General features: G+C 42.7%; 1 protein-coding gene across 1 annotated transcript in view; it reads left to right on the forward strand.

Moving 5' to 3' along the window:
* Positions 1-11,348: 11,348 nt before the first annotated feature.
* The window catches only part of SLC9A8 (solute carrier family 9 member A8), a 74,480-nt gene continuing 71,330 nt past the window's right edge, over positions 11,349-14,498 (forward strand). Inside the window, exon 1 of the mRNA XM_054980661.1 lies at positions 11,349-11,410. Coding sequence (XP_054836636.1) covers positions 11,397-11,410 — 14 coding nt within the window. The 5' untranslated portion in view covers positions 11,349-11,396. The remainder of the gene's footprint in view (positions 11,411-14,498) is intronic.

Below are 14,498 nucleotides of genomic sequence, written 5' to 3' on the forward strand. Positions count from 1 at the left end.
TGTGCACAATGCAGTACCACATCTGAAAGAGAATTGCCCTGTAGGAATGAAGAATAAATTGCCACCCACCTGCTTTGTGCTAATTACATGTGCATCCATGAATTCATAACGTACAGCACTTGCAACTCATCATAACCACAAGTAGATTTAAATGGTATTCATTACTTAGAAAATGTTTATGCCACCCCTTCAGAGGCTTGCTCAAGGTGGCTCAAAAAGTAAAACAGAATTAATTTTTTTTTAATTATCAAGAATGAAACAAACAAGGGGCATAAAAGCAGCACAAAACAACACTCAGCAGCCTAAAATGATATCCATAAAACAGTCCTCTGGCTAGAAGCAGACCATAGAAATGCAGGGACTGCTCAGCAAATGCTTTCACCTGGAGCCTAGAGTAAAGTGGGTGACAGGTAAGACTGTAGGAGAAGGGCAATCAAAAGACAAAATACCAGTTCCAAAAGGATCCTGTCTCTTGTTGCCATTTGCCTTACCTCTGGCCAGCTATATTTGGCCCAGTATTTATTTATTTATTTATGAATTTATTTAATACCCCTCCTTTCTTTCCAAAGGGGACCCAAAGCCACTTACATCATTCTCCTTTCTTCTATTTTATCCTGTGTGAAGTAGATTACCTTGATAGAGTGGCTGCTTCTACACACGTTGGATAATCCACTTTCAATACTCTTTAGTGAACATTTGAAACTGATTTTCCATGTGTGGAACAAAAAATCCACTTCAAAAGGATTGCGAAAGTGCATTGAAAGTGCATTATTCACCCGCGAGGGCAACTAAGGAAGAGGTAAAAAGCGCCATTTTGGAAGTCCGTCGGGCTTCTTCAAAATATGCAATGAAGCGGCAGCTGCCTCGCGAGATTTTTATTGAGTTTTCATCTAGGAAGGTCCGAGACACTATCCTATTTAACTCATATAATGCGGACTTGGACTTTCTGGGAAATAAAGTCAAGATACTGAAGGACGTTCCATTTCTAGTTCGGAAAAGAAGATTTAAGTACAAAAAGCTCGCAGCTCTCCTGAGGGAACGAGGGATAAAGTATAAATGGCTATTTCCGGAAGGAATTTGGTTTAATTATAAAGATCAAGCCTACAAGATAAACTCAGAGGATCAGCTAAGGGATTTTGTGGACAAAAATCAAGAATTCGGGCAAGATACCATGCAAAATGAAGAAGACTCGAAGCCTGAAGGGAGGGGGGAGGCAGTGAGCGCAGTGGCTGTAGCTGCTCAGAGAGAACTGCGTCCGAGGCCCAGTGGGGGGAAGAAGAAAATTTAATATGGGTTGTATTTTGTATTTTGCAAGGTCAACCACTCCACCATTACTTTATGAAGGTTTAAATTTTTAACTATGGCAGTATGAAGGGAAAACATTGTAGTGTAGTGTTTATTGTTTGTATGTAACCTCCCCCCCTTTTCCAGCCCTCCTTCCCCTTTTCTTTCTTCTTTCCCTTTTCCCCTTTCCTAGTACTTTTGTAGTTTTTTTTGTAGGTTTTTGTTTTAGATAAAGTCAGTAAAAAAAAGAAAGAAAGTGCATTATTCAACGTGTGTGGAAATGGCCAGTGTGTGACTGGGCCAAAGTGTTCATGGCAGAGTGGGGATTCGAACCTGGGTTTCACAGATCTAGGTCCAACTACCACACTCAGAAACACCTTCTGCATTTTCCTCAGAGCCATTAATTCCATCTATCTGCTTAGTACTTTGGTGTGCAGAGGATGACTGAATGCAGAAAGCCAAGGGAGATGACAATGTAGTTTCTTTCATTCTAGCAAAATACAAGGCACACACATCCAGTCACAGAAAGAAAGAGTGCTTTGAAAACAAACAGGAGCCGTTATCAGAAAACAAAGAGAAGTCTTGCCCTTATCTTCTTAAATCCTTTCATGCAACCTTCCTCCTGTGGACTTTAATACTGAAAAACCAAATGAAAGACATATTTTGGTGCCTGGTGCGGTGGGGAGACACAGTGAACTAACCCCCCCCCCTCAGTCACAATGTGGCTCAGAAGAAAAGTGGTTGTGGTGAAGAATGAGAGCAAGGGGTGGCAGGGAGAGAAAATGACTGATGACATGTCTTGCAATGCAATCCCAAACACAGTTACACTCCTCAAAGTCTATTGAAATCCATAGACTTAGAAGGGTGTTAAGTCTGCTTTGGATGGCATGGCAAAATACTTCCCTACCTAAATGCGCAGTGTTCCTCAGGCTATTGTTACAGCCCCCTTGAGAGCCAGTTTGGTGTAGTGGTTAAGAGCAGCAGGACTCTAATCTGGAGAGCCGGATTTGGTTCCCCACTCCTCCATTTGAAGGCAGCTGGGTGACCTTGGGTCAGTCACAGCTCTCTCAGAGCTCTCTCAGCCCCACCCACCTCACAGGGTGATTATTGTTGTGGGGATAATAATAAAATACTTTATAAACTGCCCTGAGGGGGTGTCAAGTTGCCCTGAAGGACAGTATACAAATCGAATGTTATTGTTATTATATGGTGTACATTTTTCAGAGGAAGTGTACAGTAAATCCCTTTTGATCTCTTTTTTAATCAAACAGTACTATGAAGGCCAAGGTGATCCCATCAACTTAAACAAGCCTTTCCACATTAAGAGTGGGTTCTGTTACCCACCACCTGCAAAGCCTGGCATGAATGAGGCTTTTACGGAGTTAAGCTGAAAAAAACAGAAACCTATTTTGCAAATTGGCAGGTGGTTGTTTGGAGAGGAGAGGTCAGACATGAAGGAGCCAGCTGACCGGGTAGGGCAGCCGGGCTGAGAAAGCAAAAGTCTCCTTTATACCACAACACTACAGATTTTATACCACAACAAGGAGAAAAGACAATTATGCACCTTGCTCTGTGCACTCTCAAACTTCTAAAAAGATACAGAGGAAGAAAATGGTTGATTGCCTCCAGAGATTTTTTTTAAAATGCAGCCAGGGGCAGTCAATCTTCTTACGAGCCACTGTCCAAACAAATAACAATAATTTTAAAAATGGAGTGAGATCTTACATGAAAAGAAAAATGTGGTCTATCATCACACCCTGTAACTATGGTTACTAACTTCAAGGTGGGGCCAGAAGTTGTCCCCAAATTACAACTGTTCTCCAGTCTACAGAGACCAGTTCTTCTGGAGAAATGGCAGCTTTGGAGGGCAGACTCTATAGCTTTACATCCCTGCTGAACTCCCTCCCCTCTCCAAACACCACCCCCAAATCTCCAAGAATTTCCCATACTAGAATTGCTAATCCTACCTGCACCCAACCTGATCCTGTTGGAAGAAGTTGAAATCCAAATTCTTTAGCGAGGGGACCAGGGCAGCCTGGAAGATAATGATTGTTGTGAATTCCCCACCATTCATTAGCCCAGTTTTCTCCCCAATGGGGACTCAAAGCAGCTTACAATATAAAAATAAAGGACAAAAAGTACTAAAGTATTAAAAAATTACAACAGGAAAAGGCAAAAATAGGCGAGATGGGGGAAGCATAGCTTCTGCCTGCAAAGCAGGTCTCAGCAACCAGCTTCTCTTACCAGCTCTAGGCAAGAACCTTTTCACTCACATCACTGGCCATGCCAGGGCTTTAAGTACCTCAGGGCAGAGGAGAAACAAACTTAGCCAGTGCTGGCCAGCTAGCAGAGTCTTCTCCATTTCCTCCCCTGCCAGCCATGCTACAGGAGGGCCATAATAACATAGGGTTGCCAGCTCTTTGGTGCGATGTTTGTGTGTGTGTGGGGGGGAGGTCTTCTGCTATAGCCATTTCTCACCACTGCTTTACAGGCCAGCAGGGGAAAGAGTGGGGGGAAGCTTTGAAGTTGTGCCAACATGCAAGTTTTAGATGAATCCTAGAGCACTGCCCCAACATGATGGTGTCACTTCTGGTTTGATGCTGGAAGTGACGTCATGCACCAGTATCACACCAAAAAAATTCTCCCATTTGGGGGGCAGAGACTGATGAAATTAGCACCCTTCAACACTGCAATTTTACATCTAGCAGGGACCTGGAAGTGATGTCAATGTATCAAGTAATTCTAGGAATTCCCCCAATCTCTATAGTAAACATGATTAGGTGAAAAGAGGTCTCAGAAAGGGGAGGAGGGAGCTAGGACAGCAAAGGATATGCAATGAAGCTGTGAGGAAACAATATTTTTTAAAAAGGTAATGAAGAAAACAAACCAGAACATCAAGGCTATCTGGGAGATATAATAGTAAAGTATTTTTGAAATGATGCTTTCGTTCAAATAAAGCAAACCATAGCTTCCTTATTTGTGGCTAGCCCAGGAGATAAACTGATTTTTTGTGAGAAATTACTGCGTGACTAAGAACAGAAGGGGGGGGGGTTGTTTACCATATTATGAATTAACAGGATTCCAATGTTTTTTGAAACACCATATGAATCAAACATTAAAATGTTCCCATTTGTTGGTGGGAGGGCTGAACACTACCCTGCTTGGGCCAATGTGATGGGGAGCTGAGAAAGGTTTTTCCTGTCCTAACCACAGCTCTGGGGAAATACAAATTGCAGACATACACCAGGGGCATATATTCTAGGCAGGAGAGGGGAGGTCTCCACAAAGTTGTATGGTTTGTGTGGGTCTGGCTGGGCAAAAAGATAGACCACGTGAGAGGACAGATTCCTCTGCCGGGGTCAGTTTATGACTGGATAGATTGATGATGTTGCTGGGTGGATCCAGAGTGTTCTTCTTCTCTGTTGCATGCAGGATTTTTGAAAATTTCTTCTCCTTTTTTTTCTGTAGTTCAGTAAATAGTGTGCAATAAATACTTCCTCTGGTTTTGGTAAACATCTGCCAGTTCCCTTAAGAGATTTACAACAAGCATTTTTGGGACTACAGTACCCACCAAATGAAGTGAAGAAACAAATCAACAGGGCCAGACTAGTACCCAGAAACAGCCTACTCCAGGACAAACCTAAAGGAACTAACAACAGAACACCACTGGTTGTCACCTATAGCTCCCAGCTCAAACCCATCCAACGTATCATCAGTGAGCTACAACCCATCCTGGAAAATGATACCTCTCTCTCAGAAGCCCTGGGTGGAAGACCTTTCCTTGCCTACAGATAGCCCCCCAACCTTAAACGACTTCTCACTCACAACCATGAATCGGCCAGCAGAGTCACCAGCACAGGTACCAGGCCCTGCAACAGACCCAGATGCCAGCTCTGCCCCTATATCTACCCAGGGAATACAATTACAGGACCCAATGGCATCAACTACACTGTCTCTGGCTCTTACAGCTGCTCATCCTCCAATCTGATATATGCCCTCATGTGCCAACAATGTCCTTCTGCTCTGTACATTGGACAAACCAGCCAACCTCTACGCAAAAGAATAAATGGACACAAATCTGACATTAGAAATGGAAACGTCCAGAAACCAGTGGGAGAACACTTCAATCTACCAGGACATTCCATCAAAGACTTAAAGGTCACTGTAGTTCAATAGAAACCTTTCAAAAACAAAATCCAACGGGAGGCTGCTGAACTGGAATTCATATGCAAATTTGACTCTGTCAAGCTGGGACTGAATAGGGACTATGAATGGTTATCACATTACCACAGGTAACAGATTTCCTTTACAGAGGTGGGGTCTGGGGGAGCTCAGTGGTACCTGGTGTGGGCTTTCGGGAACCACAGATCTCTTTGTCAGATGCATCTGGCAGGGAGAGCTGTGGTTATCGAAGGCCCATACTGCATTGGAATTGGATGGTCTAGCTGTTTGGCTTCTACAAACTAACAGGGCAAACTCCTTTGAAGCCAACTGATACACACACCAAAAGGAGATGTTTACATATACTAGCAAAGGAATGTTTTGATTGCTCCCTCCCCCTCCCCCCCTAATTGCCTCTTCCCTCTCCTGCTCTTCTGTGTTTGACCAGTCTCTGTATCAGGCATCTGACGAAGAGAACTTGATTCTCGAAAGCTTATACTAAAATAAAATTGGTTAGTCTTAAAGGTGCTACTGGACTCTTTTTGATTTTGTTCATCTCTGTTTCCTTAAGGTTGCAAGAGACTCCTTTCAGCCAGAGGCATAATAAAGCTTTCCAAGATAACTCCCTGCTGCTCAAGTTAATCACTCTCAATCTTTCACACCTCAGGTGCTGCAATTCCAGAGGGGTAGCCCTGTCAGTCTGTTATAGCAAAAACAAACAGGAATCTTGTGGCATCAATTTTTATTCTCGCATAAGCATTTATGTGCTAGAACTCAATTCCTCAGATTCATCAGGCAGAACCTTAGTTGGCAGTCTCTCTCTTTCTGGTCTTCAATGTTGAGAGAGAGAGAGAGAGAGAGAGAGAGAGAGAGAGAGAGAGAGAGAGAGAGAGAGAGAGAGAAGTCGCCAAAGCAGGATCGAAAGGCCATGAAATGTAAAATGTACAGGGTGACATTATTCTGTAACATTTAAATGTAAGCAAGAAAATTACAGTGACGATTCACAGTAATTGGTGATAATATAGTCTCCTCAGCACAAGTGACCCTGCAAACACCTTTTTCTGGAGCCCAAGCGTTTTTAGAAAGTATGTAGGGATTTTCCCAGCAGGGCTGCTGACTGGCCATTGGAGATCTAATTGGCTCTTTAGATTTTTAAGAAGTTGCTTTGGCAGTAACTACCACCATAGCACAAGGATCTTTTCTGTATGGCTAAAGATAAACTTGTGTGAATGCAAAAAAAAAATAAACATAAAATAATATGTTCATTTGCAAAGGCATCCTGTTAAACAGAGCTTCTGCCTGAAATGTTGAAGGGTTAATATTAGAGTTACACATGACCTTACTCCCTAACATTTTGAACTTGGGTCCACTTCCTGAGGCAGTAGGCTTGCCAGATACAGGCTGGGAAATGCCTGGAGGTTTTGGAGCCTGGAAGGACAGGGTTTGGGGAGGGGTGAGTCATAGAGTTCACCCTCCAAAGCAGTCATTTTTCTCTAGGGGAACTGATCTTTGTCACCTGGAGATCAGTTGTAATTCCCGGAGCTCTCCAGCCACCACCTGGAGACTGGCAAACCTATGCGGCAGCCATTTTGTGGTTGGCCCACCTTCTAAAGCAGCCATTTTGTGTTGTCAGAATTCCAAAAGTGCCCTCAGGTTCAAAAAGGTTGAGCAACATCAGTCAGGTTGGCAACTTTTAAACTGGTCCATCTAGCTATCCCTTTAACATCAGTTTGCCCAGCAGCAATTATCAAAATTATGTAGCTCCGTACCATGAAAAGCTTCAATTGCCCATTTTCATATAGTAAATCTCGATTAAAGGGACCCAACACCCCGCCCCCACCTCCCGCATCCCTGGCCAGTAGGCAACCTTTAAAACCAGGGATAAAATATGCACATTGCAATGGTGCTCCTACTGCAGCCAATGCGGTGTGGTGGGTTAGATCTGGGAGAAACAGGTTCAAAATCCACTCTGCTATACTACTCTCAGCCTGGACTATCTCATAGGGTTTTCTGGATGATAAAATGGAGGTGAGAATTAAGTAAACCACCTTGTGTGCCCATTGGGAAGAAAGGTAGGTTATAAGTGAAATAAATGAATAAATAAAATCATATCCAATTGTTATAGCATACTGCTGGGGAGGGGACACTGAGCTGTTGATACTTCATTTATACCCCAGCCTTTCTCTCCAATGGGCACCCAAAGTGGCTTACCTTATACTCCTGTCCTCCATTTTATCCTGTGAGGTTGGTTAGGTCATCCAGCAAGCTACCATGGTAGAGTGGGGATTCGAACCAGGGTCTCCCAGATCCTAGTCTGACACTCTAACCACTACACCTCCCTTTATTTATATTCTAAGTATCAGGTCCCAGGCACATTGGCTGGATGATGCTGAAGTTGAGCAGGGCTTGCTCTGGTCACTGTCTGGATGGGAGACAACATGGAAATCCTATGTCAGCTGTTTCCTACATTGAACAGTTGTACTAGATTATCTCAATGGTCCCTTTTGACAGGCTATGATGGTACATACCCAGCCCACTGTGGTGGCATACCCACTGCTACCCTCCTGGACCCTATTACGAAGAAACCTGAGAAGAATAACAAGGCAAGGATTCCCTGTCTGCTCATTACCAGAAGAAGAGAGACACAGCTGAAACACTCACAGCATTTACGTACTATAAATCTGCTTGGAAATAAGTCACTGGTCCCTGCAATGTTCCGTTTGGTTTCAGTTGAAATGAGACCCAAGGCAGATTACAAAATGTAGAAAACAATTCAAATCAGGCTGCATACATTATCCAATAAACAATGCAATGGGACTAGGATTACAGCCCTAGAAAACAATGCAAACTCAAAACTGTCTTAAGGCCTGACATACCAAAATGCAGAAAGTGAGTTACGAGGTACAAGCCAATACAGTAAAAGTAAAAAGCACAAATACATGCAATAAGTAATACAGTAGACTAAAATCCTATTCCCTGACAAAAGGAACCTTCTGTGTTACTCCATTGTAGAACAGTTCTAATCTCCTTATAAAAATGTCCTCCTGAGCATTTCTATTTTGCACATTCTGTGGAAGCCTTCCAGACCTCTTCAGTGTGTTCCATAAGGCGGGAGCTACCTTAGAGAACGTGTGTCAATGAACAGTTGCTGATTTTACCTATGTGCAAGGTAGCACCTTTCAGAAGGTTTTGCTCAAGTGAGCGAAATTGTCATGGCAACACATAGCTGGAGAGATGGTCCTGTAGGTAGGTGGGTCCAAGGCCTTGAAGGGTTCTGTAAGTGATTATTAGAACCTTGAACTGAACGCAGTACCTGATCTGTAATCAATGGAGTGACTGAAAAAATGGCATGGCATTCATACTTCACCTAGCTTGAGAGATAACAGAGGGCATGTGGCACTCTGTCCTGCTAGAATTTCTGCGTTGTCTTCAAAGGCAGACCCATAACAACAACAACAACAACATTTGATTTATATACTGCCCTTCAGGACAACTCAACGCCCGCTCAGAGCAGCTTAGAAAGTGTGTTATGATTATCCTCACAGCAATCACGCTGTGAGGTGGGTGGGGCTGAGAGAGTTCCAAGAAGCTATGACTGACCCAAGGTCACCCAGCTGGCTTCAAGTGGAGGAGTGGGGAATCCAACCCGGGCTCTCCAGATTAGAGTCTTGCCACTCTTAACCACCACACCGAACTGGCTTTCTATTGTAATGCATAATGTAGATGCATTACAATAGGCTAGCCTCAAGAGAACTATAGCAATGCTGAAAATCCCCCATCTCCCCCCCCCACACACACACTGGCCAGTTAAACTCTCCCAACTCCAAAGAGAATATTTTTTTCAAAATAAGTTATTAATATTCTTGACACAGTGAAATCTAGCTTTCTGTTTTTTACTAAATAACTCTCAGTCCTTTATTGGAGAGATGAGCCACTATCATGGATATAGCTAGAACTATAGGGGAACAGTTACTGGATATGAACAAGAAAGTTATTCAATATACCTTTGCACACAGAAACAGGGCTCACTTAGCCCCATAATTAGACAGGCCACAAAGGGAGTTTAAATGCCTGAAATAGAACCTTGGGGAGGGGCATAAAATAATAGAATTGCACAGTTGTATTGCAGTGTGTAGATTAAAAGAGTCATCTAATTTATAGCAATATATACAATGTATTAAGGGAGTATCTGAGAATGGCAGGAATGTTGAATTTCATAGAATGCTAGCAATATTATTCAAGGATAGATGTATTGGTGGAGAGCCGAAAGATATTTAAATGTATGAGAAACTTGTAATCACTGATTTTACATGGACTTTGTTAAGCTAAGTAGTAGCAAGAATGAACTATTGTTTTATATTTTTAGACGATGTTTCAAATATGGATAACCTTGTTTGTGGTATGAAATCATAAGTTAGCCAAGAATTTGAGCCTTTGAAGCGGGAGAGACAGCTGTTGTTAAGAAAAGGTTCTGAAACTCTCTCTATATGACAGGCTCGGTTGATCGAGAGCTTCTTCTTAGAAGAGGCTCCTTGCCTCTGACCTTCTTATCTTTGGGTAAGATTTCTTTTGGACTCATGAAATTGCTGTCAATGGTCTCTGTAGTTGTTATAGATCCACAGGAGTTAGCCGTGTTAGTCTGTAGTAGCAAAATCAAAAAGAGTCCAGTAGCACCTTTAAGACTAACCAATTTTATTGTAGCATAAGCTTTCGAGAATTGGTTAGTCTTAAAGGTGCTACTGGACTCTTTTTGTAGTTGTTATAGTGGATGGTATGATTTTTGTTAATTGAGTTGTTATTAAGAATATAAAAAACATGTTATAATACTAAAGGCTTAAAAAGAAAGCTTAAGTTTTTAGCAACTGGGTAAAAGATGTTTGTTCTCTGTTTAGGACCTGAATTTATGTTGGGTGTTCTGGATTACCCAGCTGATGCCACTTTATGTAGTTCTATATTGTTATGTGCGATTTTGTACTTCCATACTCTTTTGCATTTCTGATGGTTGGTGTTTTTGTTTTATTGCTTTTATTGTACTTTATAAAAATGAAAAGCTACCTCAGTAGACTATGTATATAGATGCACTGAATAAATATGCCATGTCCATGAACTGAACTCTTGCATTCCTTAGGAATCTTACAGCTCAGTATTTTCAATATTACCATTTTCAGGAGTCAACCATAGTTCAGAATAACAAAAAAAAAATCAAATCACAAAATCCACAGAATACATTTGAAAGGAACAAACAGCCCCCTCCCAAACCACACCATCCCACACAGCCCCAGTACTACCTTTCCAGTTATTTTGACTGGATCCAATTAATGATATGCCAAAACTTTTATTTTTGGATTTGACTTTGATCCAACGAGTGTGTGTGTATACATGGGTGTATATACATACATAAAAGGATGCGTATATATATAAATGTACATATACATGAATATGTGTGTGTACGTGTGTATCCATCTCTATATATGAAAATGTACGTGTACGTGTGCGTATATGTGTGTATGCATATAAATGTGTATATGCGCGTCCTTTTATGAATCGCATCTGCGTGCGTCTGGTACAAATTCTGCATGCCGAGAATGACAGCCGAAGAAATTTCCGTATCGAGGTGTTGCACAAAAGTAGGTGACTAAGCGCCCAGGAAACTCTCCGCGCCCGTCACTGCCAGACAAAGACACCTCCAATCTTGTTTCGGGAAACGCCGCTTTCGATTATGACGTCACGCCACTATACGCGCCGATTGGCCAAGCCGCCTCCGATCACCGCGCATTCCATCCCCTCCCTCGGATGTGAATGACCATAGAGTTGTCCCGGGCCGCTTACAGAACGCCGCAGACAAAACTCCGGAAGTGAGCCGCGGACGGTCTAGGGATGGCGCTCTGTGGTGCCGGGCGGGGGGGGGGGCTTGGTTACGTTAAGCTCGAGAGGGAGAAGAAAGCGACAACATGGCGGGAGCGGAGTGAGTGGCTTCTCCTCGGGTTCCTCGTGGGAAGGGCTGTGGGCGTAATTCGTGAAGGGGAGACGCAGGGTAGGAAGGCACCTGGCGGGTAGGACGATACGTAGAAATCGTTCCAACGTGGGTGGGAGGGGCAGACAAGCGCCCTGCCCAAGGTCTCTGACCTTCCCCAGCTTTGGACTTGTATCAGCAGAGAAGCTTTTCCTTTGTCACTCAATACATACGCAGCAAACCAGTTAAGTGGCAGTAATAGTATTTGCTATTCGCCTCTCTCCTGTCAAGTTCAAAACACATCACAGACATTGTCACAATATGCCTAACAACAGCCCTGTCAGGTAAGCCGATATTGTTAGTATAGCTGAGTAACTAAGGCAAGCATCGCCCCCTTCATCTTAAGGCTACCTAGTGAATTCGTAGCAGAGGTGAAATTTGAACTGGTGACCTCCCAGATCGCAGTTCTGTTTCTTAGCTGTCACAATGAGCCAACTCTTGTATTAGGTAGGTAGTCATGTTGGTCTGCAGGAGGAACAGCAGGATTTGAGTCCAGTGGCACCTTAGAGACCAGCAAGGATTTCAGGATATAAGGGAGCTTTGACTTTCAAATATCTAGTTGGTCTCTAAGGTGTCACTGGACTCAAATCCTGCAGCTCCTTTATTAGTTTGATGTTAGCTTCTGGGCTCCCTGGGGCCCAGTATTGGATACTGTTCTTCTTGCTGCTGCCATTAATAATAATAAAAAAGTGTGGCTCTGAACATATGTGGTGTGCTTTTTCCATGTGTGTGAGGTTCATGTTGGATTATACATGTATAGGTAGTGCAAATATTAAATTTACTTTCAACAGAATGCTACACAATGGTGAAAATTACCATTGTGCATTGATAGATTTCCACTCCATGTAGCTGAATGTGGTGCCTTACATGAGGATAGTTTTAGGTGGGAAGCCGTGTTGGTCTGCAGTAGGATTGGAGTCCAGTAGTACCTTAAGAGAGTCTCATGTCTGCAGAAGGAAGCTCTGACTCTCGAAAACTTATACTCTGAAAATCTTCTTGGTGTCTTAAGGCACCACTGGATTCAAATCCTGCTGTTCTGCTGCAGACCTACACATTTACCTGCCTAAATCATTGTGCATTGTCTCCTATGTTAATAATATCCATGTATTATTTTCATGTATTATCAAATATCCATGTATTATCAAATATTTTCAGAAAGTCACATTGGAACTGTATATGTTACGTGTGAAACACTCTTGAGTTGCTGCAGATAGCTCACAGCCATCAGTGGACAGAGCTTCCTGGTCACAAAGTTAGATTCCAGCTAGAGTAGATATCATTTTAGAAGTTAAACAGATCAAACCGAGGTTTCTACTGACTTTATTTTCCTTCGAAGGGGTTTCTCCAGAGTGCTTTCCTGCCACATCCTCAGGGTAGATAAAGAAAATGCTGACCTCTGCTGCCTGTATGGTTAGTCAAAGAGGCTAAATGATGGGTCAGATAGAGTAACTTGATGATAACTCCAGAAAACCGCCATCAGTTTCATAGCCAGCACTTGTGTGCTATCATCAGCTGCCACAACATTCTTGATAGCTGTGGCTGCTGTATATGTGAGAACAGCTAGATGGTTTGGAGAAGGAAGTGGGTGCAGAAAGTGCAAGCTTGGAAGCCTGTCATCTGCATCTCCTTTCCTTGACAATCCCTTAAGGGGTTGGAGTTGGTTGTATTGGGTCCAATCAACAGTGTAAAGTGTTGCTCCAAACGTGAAAAAATATAATAACAACAACAACATTCAATTTATATACCGCCCTTCAGGATGATTTAACACCCACTCAGAGCTGTTTACAAAGTATGTTGTTGTTATCTCCACAACATCAAACACCCTGTGAGGTGGGTGGGGCTGAGAGAGCTCCTAGAAGCTGTAACTGACCCAAAGTCAGCCAGCTGGCTTCTAGTGGAGGAGCTGGGGATCAAACCCTGTTCTCCAGATTAGAGTCCTGCGCTCTTAACCACTACACCAAACTGGTTAAAATGGTTGTGTGGTTCAACATAATATGTATTTTATACTGTTTTTTGTTTCAACTTTTTTGGTTACTCTTTTTTTTAGGACTGTGGGTTTTCCCCCTCTTTTTGTTTTCTTTTGGGTCCAATCAACTATACCCCCTTCCCCCAGAGTGATAAGAACTTCTTGAGTATTAACTCTATCTTAGTTTAGAAAGGAGTGGGTAGCTTGCATCATGTTCTTTTCTAGCCTCAGTTAAGGTTCTTCAGTTGGTTTGGGGACTTCTTAGATTGGAAAGAAGATGACATCTGGCTGAGTCTTGTGTTTATGCAAGGCACCTCATCAAATGAATGGGGATATTAAGTATTTCAGGGACAGCTTTGTTAGGTGGTGCTGCTAGGTGCCCTAAATGTCCTTCCTGTCATTATTTTTAAAAAGTGGCATTGTGGATCAGGCCTGAGATCGATCTAGTTCAGTTCTTTGGGTCCAAGCGCAACAATTTGAACGCCTTGAGATTCGGAATGCTCTGAAGCAGGGTGTGGCAGAGGCAGCCATCTGGTATTGTTTGTCCTCAGAATCTAGTTATGATTCTTTCGTATATTCTCTGTGAACATGGAGGCTCTGTTCTTATCTGTTCTGAGTAATAGCTTTCCATAGGTACATCCTCTGTGTCCTGGCATCGAAGTCCAGTATCACATGACAAGATCCTCATGTGATCATGCAGCGCTATTTCGTTCCATATCAAGCTTGCGTATGTTTCTGTTTGTTTTTGCTACTCCTGAGAAGACACCAAATATTTGTGCTTGGCTGCCTGCAAGTGAATGCATGGCTACCGTACTGTGAAAGCGCAAGGACTTTAATGTCTGTAGAAGCACTCTTAATGACCCATTCTTTTCTACCTGGTGGGTGGTAACAACTTAAATATGTCTTCATATCTCCACTTATCTTAAGCTTTCCTGTGATCTCTCTGTGTTTTTCAGATGTGACAAGATTCCAAGTGTCCTTCCTTGGATTCTGTACATTGGGGTTATAAAGCATTGTCTCAAATGACTCATTAAACCATGTCAAAAGCCGCAGTGTTCCTTTTCACTTGTCTCA

Source organism: Eublepharis macularius, chromosome 5 (assembly GCF_028583425.1).
Source record: "Eublepharis macularius isolate TG4126 chromosome 5, MPM_Emac_v1.0, whole genome shotgun sequence".
Classification (NCBI taxonomy): Eukaryota; Metazoa; Chordata; class Lepidosauria; order Squamata; family Eublepharidae; genus Eublepharis; species Eublepharis macularius.